The following is a 12,593-nucleotide window of genomic DNA, read 5'->3' on the forward strand; positions in this document are numbered from 1 at the left end:
CCAGGTTAATTTATCCATTTCTTCTAGACTTTCTAGTTTATTTGCGTAGAGGTGTTTATAGTATTATCTGATGGTACTTTGTATTTCTGTGGGATCAGTGGTGATATCCCCTTTATCATTTTTATTGTGTCTGTTTGATTCTTCTCTCTTTTCTTTATTAATCTAACTAGCAGTCTATCTATTTGTTGATCTTTTCAAAAAAAACAGCTCTGGATTCATTTTTTGAAGGGTTTTTTGTGTCTCTGATTCCTTCAGTTCTGCTCTGATCTTAGTTATTTGTTGTCTTCTGCTACCTTTTGAATTTGTTTGCTCTTGCTTCTCTAGTTCTTTTAATTGTGATGTTAGGGTGTTGGTTTTAGATCTTTCCCAGTTTTTTCTATGGGCATTTATGCTATAAATTTCTCTCTAAACACTGTTTTACCTGTGTCCCAGAGAGTCTGGTACACTGTGTCTTTGTTCTCGTTGGTTTCAAAGCACTTATTTATTTCTACCTTAATTTCGTGATTTACCCAGTAGTCATTCAGGGGCAGGTTTTTCAGTTTCCATGTAGTTGTGTGGTTTTGAGTGATTTTCTTAATCCTGAGTTCTAATTTGATTGCACTATGGTCTGAGAGACCATTTGTTATGATTTCTGTTCTTTTACATTTGCTGAGGAGTGCTTTACTTCCAACTATGTGGTCAATTTTGGAAGAAGTGCGATGTGGTGCTGAGAAGAATGTATATGCTGTTGATTTGGGGTGGAGAGTTCTGTAGATGTCTATTAGGTCTGCTTGGTCCAGAACTGAGTTCAAGTCCTGAGTATCCTTGTTAATTTTCTATCTTGTTGATCTAATATTGACAGTGGGGTTTTAAAGTCTCCCACTGTTATTGTGTGGGAGTCTAAGTCTCTTTGTAGGTCTCTAAGCACTTGTTTTATGAATTGCGTGCTCCTGTACTGGGTGCATATATATATAGGATAGTTAGCTCTCCTTGTTGCATTGATACCTTTACCATTATGAAATGCTTTTCTTTGTCTTTTTTGATCTTTGTGGGTTTAAAGCCTGTTTTATCAGAGACTAGGATTGCAACCCCTACTTTTTTTTTTTTTTTTTTTTTTTTTTTTTTTTTTGCTTCCCATTTGCTTGGTAAATATTCCTCCATCCCTTTATTTTGAGCCTGTGTGTGTCTTTGCACATGAGATGGGTCTCCTGAATACAGCACACCGATGAGTCTTGACTCTTTATCCAGTTGGCCAGTGTGTGTCTTTTAATTGGGGCATGTAGCCCATTTACATTTAAGGTTAATATTGTTATGTGTGAATTTGATCCTATCATTATGATGCTAGCTGGTTATTTTGTCCGTTAATTGATGCAGTTTCTTCATGGTGTCGATGGTCTTTACAATTTGGTATGTTTTTGCAGTGGCTGGTACTGGTTTTTCCTTTCCATATGTAGTGCTTCCTTCAGTAGCTCTTGTAAGGCAGGCCTGGTGTTGACAAAAATCTCTCAGCATTTGCTTGTCTGTAAAGGATTTTATTACTCCTTAGCTTATGAAGCTTAGTTTGGCTGGATATGCAATTCTGGGTTGAAAATTCTTTTCTTTAAGAATGTTGAATATTGGCCCCCACTTTCTTCTGGCTTGTGGGATTTCTGCAGAGAGATCCGCTGTTAGTCTGGTGGACTTCCCTTTGTGGGTAATCTGACCTTTCTCTCTGGTTGCCCTTAACATTTTTTCCTTCATTTCAACGTTGGTGAATCTGACGATTATGTGTCTTGGGATTGCTCTTCTCGAGGAGTATCTTTTCGGTGTTCTCTGTATTTCCTGAATTTGAATGTTGGCCTGTCTTGCTAGACTGGGAAAGTTCTTCTAGATAATAAACCTGAAGAATGTTTCCAAGTTGGTTCCATTCTCCTTATCACTTTCAGATACACCTATGAAATGTAGGTGTGGTCTTTTCACATAGTCCCATATTTCTTGGAGACTTTGTTCATTCCTTTTCATTGTTTTTTCTCTCATCTTGTCTTCATGCTTTATTTCATTAAGTTGATCTTCAATCTCTGATATCCTTTCTTCAGCTTGATCGATTCAGCTATTGATACTTTTGTATGCTTCACGAAGTTCTTGTGCTGTTTTTCAGCTCCATCAGGTCATTTATGTTCATCTCTAAACTGGTTATTCTAGTTAGCAATTCCTCTAACCTTTTTTCAAGGTTCTTAGCTTCCTTGCATTGTGTTAGAACATGCTCCTTTAGCTTGGAGGACTTTGTTATTACCCACGTTCTGAAGCCTACTTCTGTCAGTTTGTCAAACTCATTCTCCATCCAGTTTTGTTCCCTTGCTGGTGAGGAGTTGTGTTCCTTTGGAGGAGAAGAGGCCTTCTGGGTTTTGGAATTTTCAGCCTTTTTGCACTGGTTTTTCCTCATCTTCGTGGATTTATCTACCTTTGGTCTTTGATGCTGGTGACCTTCGGATGGGGTTTCTGTGTGGACATCCTTTCAGTTGATGTTGATGCTATTCCTTTCTGTCTGTTAGTTTTCCATCTAACAGGCCCTTCTGCTGCAGGTCTGCTGGAGTTTGCTGGAGGTCCACTTGAGACCTTGTTTGCCTGGGTATCACCAGTGGAGGCTGCAGAACAGCAAAGATTGCTACCTGTTCCTTCCTCTGGAAGCTTCGTCCCAGAGGGGCACCTGCCAGGTGCCAGCCAGAGCTCTCCCGTATGAGGTGTCTGTTGACCCCAGCCAGGAGGTATCTCCCAATCAGGATGCACAGGGATCAGGGACCCACTTGAGGAGACAGTCTGCCACTTAGCAGAGCTCGAATGCTGTGCTGGGAGATCCGCTGCTCTCTTCAGGGCTGGCAGGCAGAATGTTTAAGTCTGCTGAAGCTGCGCCCACAGCCACCCCTTCCCCCAGGTGCAGGTGCTCTGTCCCAGGGAGATGGGAGTTTTATCTATAAACCCTTGACTGGGTCTGCTGCCTTTCAGAGATGCCCTGTCCAGAGAGAAGGAGTCTAGAAGGGCAGTCTGGCTACAGTGGGCTTTGCTAAGCTGTGGTTGGCTCTGCCCAGTTCCAACTTCCTGGCGGCTTTGCTTACACTGTGAGGGGAAAACTGCCTACTGAAGCCTCAGTAATGGCAGATGCCCCTCCCTCCACCAAACTTGAGCATCCCAGGTCAACTTCAGACTGCAGTGCTGGCAGTGAGAATTTCAAGCCAGTAGATCTCAGCTTGCTGGGCTCTGTAGGGGTGGGATCCACTGAGCTAGACCACTTAGCTCCCTGACTTCAGCCTCCTTTCCAGGGGAGTGAATAGTTCTGTCTCGCTGGCGTTCCAGGTGCCACTGGGGTATGAAAAAAAACTCCTGCAGTTAGCTTGGTGTCTGCCCAAATGGCCGCCCAGTTTTGTGCTTGAAACCCAGGGCCCTGGTGGCATAGGCACGTAAAGGAATCTCTTGGTCTTTGGCTTGTGAAGACCATGGGGAAAGCATAGTATCTGGGCTGGAATGCACCATTCCTCACGGCACGGTCCGTCATGGCTTCCCTTGGCTAGGGGAACGAGTTCCCAACCTCTTGTGCTTCCCAGGTGAGGCAGCTCCCCACCCTGCTTCTGCTTGTCCTCAGTGGGCTGTACCCACTGTCTAACCAGTCCCAATGAGATGAGCCAGGTACCTCAGTTGGAAATGCAAAAATCACTTCCTTTCTGCCTTGATCTTCCTGGGAGCTGCAGACTGGAGCTGTTCCTGTTTGGCCATCTCGCCAGCCACCTCTTTGGCCATCTTGCCAGCCACCTGTTTGTGGTTATTGAAGTTCATTGAGATTCTTGAATCTGTAGGTACATAATTTTTTTCGGATTTGGAGACTTTTCATGATTTTTTAAAAAATCTAGTAAATGCTTTATTAATAAAAACACAAACTATAAAGGACTAAGAAATATAAATATCTGTGTCATAAGCAAACATTCAGGATCAACAGAATGATCAAAGGAGACGGCAACAAATTGGATTCCTACGGTGGAGAGGGCATCTTCACTGGTGAGGGGGGACCCCAGCTGTAACAGCTTTTCCAGTTCTCTCTCCCATCCAGAACCACGAGAGGCACGCCATTCAAGGGGAGGTGTGCATTCCGGTGCTTCTCAGGCAAGTCAAAATTCTCAAAATCTATAGGATTAAAAGGGGAGCATTTTTCTACTTCTGGATAGGTGTCATCAAGGCAGGAATAGAGGTGGTTTTAGCTTTAACAGTCTTCTCAGTCACAAGGCCCAGACCCCAGCTTCAGCCCATCCTTAGGAGCCACACGGGTGCCTGGTTCTCTATTTTCCTTATCAACAAGGATCAGAGTAATTCTGGATTACTCCAATACTCTCCCTCCACTATTATTAAAAATAGTTTTTTCTGTTTTCTTCTCCCCCTTTTGCAGGAACTCCAATTATGTTTATATTAGGCTGCTTGATTGTCGTATAGCTCCCTGATGCCCCATTTATTTTCAGTCTTTTTTCTCTCTGTATTTCATTTTGCATAGTTTCTATTGCTAACTTTTTGAGATCATTTATCTTTTCTTCTGAATTAATATACCAATAATCCCATTCAGTATATTTTTTATCTTAGACATTGCTTCATTTTGTATCTCTAGAATTTTGATTTGGGTCCTTTCTACAAATCTTCTATGTCTCATTCAACATGCTCAGTCATTCCTCTGCCTTCTTAAGTTTATGGAATATAGTTAAAATAGTTGTTTTAATATCCTTGTGGTTTAAGCCTAACATCTGTGTCAGTTGTGGGTCAGTTTTGATTGAGTGGTTAATTGATTGTTATTCTTATTATGGATCCTATTTTCCTGCTACTTATATGCCTTTCAATTTTTTTATTAGATGTCATTCTTTTGAATTTTACCCTCAAGGGTGCTGGATATTTCTGTATTCCTGTAAATAATTCTTGAACTTCATTTTGTGACACAGTTAAATTCTTTGGGGACAGTTTGATCCTTTCAGGGCTTGCTTTGGAGGGATCAGAGCAGCTGTTAGTCTGGGGCTAATTCTTCCCCATGACCAAGACAATGCCATCCTGAGTGTTCTAGCCAGTCCCAAGGTTTTCTGCTATTCCTTTCTATTCCGTTGGGATGATTCTTTTCTCAGCCTAGGGTCCTCTGTGCGTGTGCTGATCAGCACTCTGCTGCAGATCTCTGAGTTCCCTCACCTCCCTCTCTCAGTAGCTCTCTCTCTAGCACTCTGCCCTGTGAGCTCCAGCTGACTCAGAGGCCTCCGGCTCAATTTGTGCTCCCCTTTCTTGTGGTCTGGAAACTCTCTAGGTAATAAGCTCAGTCAGTTGTAGGGCTACCTCATTTGTTTCCTGTCTCTCAGGAACCAGTGTCCAGTGTCTGAAAACTGTTGTGTCATGTATTCTGCCCAGTTCTTTGGCTGTTTCAGGTAGGAGGGTAGATGTGGTCTCTATTGAATCATCTTGGCTGAGGTAAATCTGAACTGAATTAAAAAAAAAATTTTCTCATCACAGAAACAATACATTTTTAATCTGGAAAGTTGACAGGGAAAGGGAGGTAGAGAAGAAGAAAAAAAGAGTGAAGATCACCTGTCATTTTATCACCCATTGTAACTACCTTTAGTATTTTTTTTTTATACGACTTCAAGTCTACACCCACTCTCTTATATTTTTCTTTTGTATTTCTTTAAACTAGTGCTCTCATACTCTTTATTTGCTGTTTTGTAACCTGGACCCAAAATTTTTTTCAAAATGCCTACTTGATGAAACTAGAGTATGTGCTGTAAGAGGTAATATGTCTTTAGAAACAATCTAATTGGCAAGTAACTAGGACATCTCTAACACAGTCGCCATTAACTAAATTATCAAGTTCATGATAATTAACCTATCAATAGTAAGTTAATATCTTAGACTGTTCCCCTATTGTGTTTATAAGTTAATGGTTTATAAAGCCAAAAATAAATACCATTGGCAAAGTTAGAATAATTAAGCTAATTATTAGCCTGTATCATTGATTCTTCACCTTTAGCATGGATTAGAATCACCTGGAGAGTGACTGCTAGACTCCATCTCTAGAATTTGATATCAGAGATCTGGAGTGGCCAGAGATTTGCATTTCTAACAAGTTTCCAGGTGATGTTGATACTGTTGGTCTTGGGACTATACTTTGAGAAGCACTGCCCTGGATTGTTTTTTGGTAACTGAGATGCTACCAAGATTTTCTTTAGTATTATGTAAGGTAATCAGTGATTATTATTTCGACTTTCTTAGAGGGAGAAACAGGACAGTTACCAGCTTCTTTCAACTGTAAAGTATGTAATTGTTAAAAAATAAAAAGGTTGAGGAGAAACAATATTTGTGAATATCAACTTGATTTTCTTTACTATGTTTATAGTCACTAATAGGCTAACTCATCTGCCACTAATTGCCTGCTTGTCAAGTTATGGTAAAAAATAAGTAGTTAAGAAAAAAAAAGAAATAAGTAACTAATAAATAGAAATATTGTATTTTCAGGAGAGGGTAGTATCAATAATCCCAGTAAGTACTTTGAAATCTTTAGCTAAAATCCTAACATTTTATAATAGAGTCAGTTTTTTTTGTTTTAATTATGTTCCATTATTATGAAATTTTATATTTTATTTAAGGATTCCAAAGAAACTCCCCATACACATTCATGCTTCATTTCATACAGTTTTATTAAGTTTATTTTGAGGAGATAGAAATTATGTACTTTTAAAATTCTTTGTCATTTCTCTATATTAATTAGATTTATGATTTGTTAAATACTTATATGCCTTTCTAATAACAAATGTTTTTTTGTTTTTTAAAGCCACTGGATGTGGACAAAGATTCATCCCTGGTGACTCTCTGTTATGGACTCTGTGTACTGGGACGGAGAGCTTTGGGGACTGCATCCCATCATATGTCCAGGTAAAGAAGGCATTTCTGTTCTGAGGAAGAGAGTATGGGAAGCTGTATTACCTAAATCTGAAATCATTTTTCGTGGAAGCCTGTATTCTATGCTAATTTATTGTAAAGTCTTTTTAGATTTTATATTTCTATACATCATCTTCTTGAACATAGTTGAGCTGTCCTAACTGGTTAACAGAACTGGTTTTTAAAATTCACACATGTGTGGGTAGCCACTGATAACGAGAATATAATGAATTAAAGAAATTTTAAAATATAACCACCCATGAATTTTGATTGGCCTCCTCCTGTTTACATCTATTTTTCTAACAAATTCATTCATTTCTATTTTTCCGTATTTCCTTGCAGTCTTTGTCCAGGGTATTTATACTTCTAATATAGTAGTAGATTTGGAGACTCTAAATCTAAACTGAATTTCCTAACATATACATCCAAATGAATCAGAATTTCACATATTTTGAATTTTTTCTGTGATAACTACATGTTTTCCATTAAGCTTTTCTTAATTTATTTTAACTTTAACCAAATCTATAGGCTCTTTGCCTGTTGTTTATTTTCATGGATTCACTATTACAGTGGTTCATAAATAAGGGTCCCAGGTCGGACAGGCCCTATCTCTTGTGATTCTGGTTCAGGGTTCTGACATTAGTTCCTGGAATCTGTATTTTCAAAACACTCCAGGTGATTCTGATGCACACGCAGATGTAAGAATCAATGTCATGGAAGACCTTTGTCAAAACATGTGAACTTTTATCTCCAATCTTAACAGTAATTTAGAGTCATTCCTCTATGGATTGCATGCCCTATTTAAAGGAGATTTCCGTATTTCTTCAATTCGAGATGAATGGATCTTTGCTGACATGGAATTGCTAAGAAAAGTAGTAGTCCCTGGGATCCGTATGTCCATTAAACTCCATCAGGTAAGATGAGATTTTTCTAATTCATTACTGGTGTTTACTGATCCTTCTTCACATGATTTCAGTATTAGTCCATTCTCACGCCGCTGTAAGGAATACCCGAAACTGGGTAATTTATAAAGGAAAGAGGTTTAATTGACTCACAGTCCCACAGGGGTGGGGAGGTCTCATGAAACTTACAGTCATGGCGGAAGGGGAGGCAAACACATCCTTCTTCATATGGTGGCAACAAGGAGAAGTGCCAAGCAAAAGGAGGAAAAAACCCCTTATAAAACCATCAGATCTCATGAGAACTCACTCACTGTCACGAGAGCAGCAGCATGGGGTAACTGCTCCCATGATTCAATTACCTCCCACTGGTTCCCTTCCAGGACATGTGGGGATTATGGGAACTACAATTCAAGATGAGATTTGGGTGAGGACACAACCAAAGCATATCAGCTTCCAAATTATGTGTCTTAGGAACCTTTTGAGAAATATTCTGATCTGAATAAAAGAAAAATGTGATTTCATGACAAGATATATTAAATCTTTAAAACCTGAACCTATGTTTCTAATAGTAAATTTGAATATTAACATTAGAGAGTGACAGATATAGGCATGAAATAAGTAAAGGTCCTTGGTCTCCATAATACTTATTTTGACTTCATATCATTGTAATTCCTGCCTATTCCCTGTATGAATATTTGCCAACTCTAAATGTAGTGTAGTAAACTTCAGGAGTGTTACAAGTACTGCTGTTACTGAAGGATGAATTTCATTCCATGTGTTTTATAGAATAATAGGTGATTAGGACAGACTTAGGCTTACCTAAATATCTTAATAGGGTAATGACATTAAAGTGAGGCCCTACAATGCATTTCTAAAGCCCTAGATGATTGCAAGAATATATTGTGAAATTAAGTACTGGCACTTGTTCCTCCATTCCACTGGATGGTAGTTACCAGATCTGATGATAGAGACTTCGTGATAAGACTCATTAAAGTGTATCTGCAGTGCTCAAATATAATAGAATATTTTGCCCCCAAATAAAATGTAACTTACTTTTCAAGTCATTATAGTATAATATAAAGTGTGGGAATTAAATTAAAAACTTCACATTCTTTAGGAACATTACTAATAAGGAACACATTATTTGAAAATCTCTTTGAAAAAATGGAATACTGTTTGAGGATGATGCCCCAGGACTGACAACATTTATAAACAGGGAGGTGAGAATGTAGAATTGGAACCCAGGAACCATGGAGGGATGAGGGGAGGAGAGGAGGTGGAGAATGTAATGCAACCTGAAGAAGTTCCTTAATTCTGATATACCTTCTGGGAGGGTGGAGATTGACCTATAAAGTCACAAACAACAGCCATTTATTGATCATCACTTTGAGCAAGACATTAGGTTGTCTATGAGGATCTCTCAGGCAGGAAAATCTAGATGTGTAAATCAGTACTGGTCATTGCCAAAGTTCATGTGCTCATGAAAATCCATAAAAGTGAACAATAGGCTCATATACTAAAAGAAAGGATATATGCATCTACCTTACAACCCAACAATTCTACTTCTAGATGTTTACACAAGAGAATTAAAGTACAATTGATCCTTGAACAACACTGGTTTGAACTGCATAGCTACATTTATACACAGATTTTTTTTCAGTAAATGTACTGGAAACTTTTTTGGAAATTTACAACACTTTGAAAAAGATGAACTACAAAGCCTAGAATTATCAATAAAATAAGACAAACTTAGGTATGTCATGAATGCATAAAATACACATAGATACTGGTTTATTTTATTATTTGCTACCATAAAACACACAGAAATCTATTATAAAAAGTTAAAATTTATCAAAACTTACAAAAACACTTATAGACTATACGTGGCACCATCTGCAGTTGAAAGAAATGTAAACAAACAAAGATGCAGCATTAAATCGTAACTACATAAAGTTAACTGTGGTACATATTAATATTATACCACTACAGTAATGTCATAGTCACCTTCTGTTGCTTTTTCTGTGAGCTCAAATGTTGGGAATGTGCTTAAAACGCCGTGTGGCACTGATCATCTCTGTGTGAGCAGTTCGCCTTTCCAGTAAATTGTGTATTTCAATAAAAAGAGCTCACTTGCAGTTCTCCTGTATTTCTCATTGTGTTTAGTGCAGTACCATAACCTTAAATAACACCATGGGATCCATACATAGCGCCACTAGTGATGCTGAAAGGGCCCCCATGAAACAGAAAAGTCACGACATTAAAAGGAAAGGTTGAGTTGCTTGATATGTGCCACAGATTGAGGTCTGCAACTGTGGTTGCCCACCATTCCAAGATAAGTAAATCCATCTTAAGGACCAGTGTGGAAAAAAAAAATTTGTGAAGCTTCCACTGTTACTACACCAGCAGGTGGAAAACCTTGCACATTTTACAAAATACATTTTCATCTCATGTTGAAAATAGAGCTTTTATGTTGGATGCAGGATTTCTATAAGAAAGGCATACCTATAAAACACTAATATGGTTCAAGCAAAAGTGAAGTCATTATATGGCAACTTAAGGCATAGGGAAGGTGAAGGATTTAAAGCTGGAAAATTTAATGCCAGCAAAGGATGGCTTGATAATTTTAGAAAGAGCTTTGGCTTTAAAAATGTCAAGATAACAGGAGAAGCAGCTTCTGCCAACCAAGAGGCAGCAGACGAGTTCCAGATGCCATTAAGAAAATCATTGAGGGGAAATGATATCTGCCTGAACAGATCTTTAATGCAGGTGAAAGTACCCTATTCTGCAGTGGGGGTTGGGGGTGGGGAAGCCACAAAGGACACTTTTTAGTAAGGAAGAGCACCAAGCACCAAAATTTAAGGCAGGAATGGGTAAGCTAAGTTTGCTGTTTTGTGCAAATGCAGAGAGGGGTTTATGATCAGGACTGTCTTTACCTATAAAGCCGCAGACCCCTAAGCCTTGAAGGGAAAAGATAAGCACCAACTGCTATTTTGATTGTACAACAAGGCCTAGACAAAGAGAACTCTTCCTGGTTTGGTTCCACCAATGCTTTGTCCCTGAAGTCAGGAAGTACCTTGCCAGTAAAGGACCTTCTTTTAAAGTTCTTTTGATATTGGACAGTGCCTGTGGCCACCCAGAACCCCATGAGTTCAACACCGAAGGTGCGGAGGTGGTCTGCTTGCCTCCAAACAACTTCTCTAATTCAGCCTCCAGATCAGGTTATAATAAAGACCTTTAAGGCTCATTACACATGGTACTCAATGGAAAGGATTGTCAGTGCTATGGAAGAGAACCCTGATAGACATCATGAAAGTCTAGAAAGATTACACCATTGAAGATGCCATTGCTGTTATCGAAAAAGCCATGGAAGCCATCAAACACAAAATAATACATTTCTGCTGGAGAAAACTGTGCCCAGATGTTGTACATGACTTCACAGGATTTATGACAGAGCCAATCAAGGAAATCATGAAAGAGATTGTTGATATGGCAAAAAAAAAGGTAGAGGATGAAGGATTACAAGGTGTGGCTCTTGGAGGGATTCAAGAGGTATTAAGCACCACACTAGAAGTATTAACAGAAGATGACTTTATGGAGATGAATGCTTCCAAGCCAGCACCAGATGATGAGGACCACAAGGAAGCAGTGCCAGAAAACAAGCTGACTTTACATAGTCTGGCAGAGTGATTCGGATTATTCAAGACTGATTTTTGACTTATTTTACAGCATGGACCCTTCTGTGATGTGGACACTAAAACTAAAGCAAAAGGTAGAATAAGAATTGGTACTATATAGAAACATTTTTAAAGAAATGAAAAAGGAAAAATGTCAGAAACGTATAATGGTTTTTGGTAAAGTTACACCAAGGGTACCTGCTTCTCTTCCCTCTCCTTCCACCTCCTCCACCTTTGCCACCTCTGAGACTGCAAGACCAACCCCTCCTCTTCCTCCTTCTCAGCCTATTCCAAATGTGAGATGACAAAGATGAAGACCTTTATGATGATCCACTTCTACTTAATGAGCAGTAAATATATTTTCTCTTCCTTATGATTTTCTTAATAACATTTTCTTTTCTCTAGCTTACATTATTGTAAGAATACAGTATATAATATGTGTAAAATGCAAACTATGTGTTAATTGACTATGTTATTGGTAAGGCTTCCAGTCAACAGTGAGGTATTTGTAGTTAACATTTTTTGAAGAGTCAAAGGTTATACATGGATTTTAGAGTGCATAGGGATAGGCACCCCAACCCCTGCGTTGTTCCAGGGTCAACTGTATATGTCTACACAAAGACTTAAACACAAATGTTTATAGTGTTTTTATTCGTAATAACCTCCAACTGGAAAGTACTCAAATGTCCATCAGCAGACAGGCATACAAATTATGGTATATCCACACAAAAGAATATTACTCAGCAATAAAAAGAAACTAATAACAAACAGCAGATCAGTGGTTACTTGGAGTTTAGAGAGTGAATGCCAGAGGCAGGAAGGAACTTTTTGAGGTGATGGAAATGCTCTATATCTGGATTGCAGCAGTGGTTACCTGGGTATGCACATTTGTCAAGATGCATCTAACTGTACACTTAAAATGGGTGCATTTTGTTGTAAATTGTATTTCTATTTGACTTTTAAGAAGATTCTGTTTCCAGAGAGCTGAAAATACAAAATTTCTGTTAACCTTTGCCTTTCAGACATAGTCTTTGATGATGTACTTTTAGTACTTCATAGGTGTTTTTGGACTTTTTTCTTTATAGTTCTTTCCCTACCCTCTCCAACCTTATGT

The 12,593-nt window shown here is 38.7% G+C and overlaps 1 protein-coding gene across 14 annotated transcripts in view; it reads left to right on the forward strand.

The window, feature by feature from the left end:
- Positions 1-12,593, forward strand: part of PCNX1 (pecanex 1) — a 210,766-nt gene that overhangs the window by 177,754 nt on the left and 20,419 nt on the right. For 13 of the 14 annotated variants that reach the window (XR_012415913.1, XM_005561665.4, XM_005561671.5 and 10 more), the window contains 2 exons: positions 6,797-6,897; positions 7,667-7,817. Coding sequence is in view for 13 of the 14 variants with exons in the window: in XM_005561665.4 (XP_005561722.1) it covers positions 6,797-6,897; positions 7,667-7,817 (252 nt within the window). In the remaining variant the exon portion in view is untranslated. Of the gene's footprint in view, positions 1-6,796; positions 6,898-7,666; positions 7,818-10,925; positions 11,632-12,593 lie in introns of those variants that run through there. The other variant, XM_073997656.1, reaches the window with a different exon arrangement.

The sequence above is a fragment of the Macaca fascicularis genome, chromosome 7, assembly GCF_037993035.2.
Source record: "Macaca fascicularis isolate 582-1 chromosome 7, T2T-MFA8v1.1".
NCBI lineage: Eukaryota > Metazoa > Chordata > Mammalia > Primates > Cercopithecidae > Macaca > Macaca fascicularis.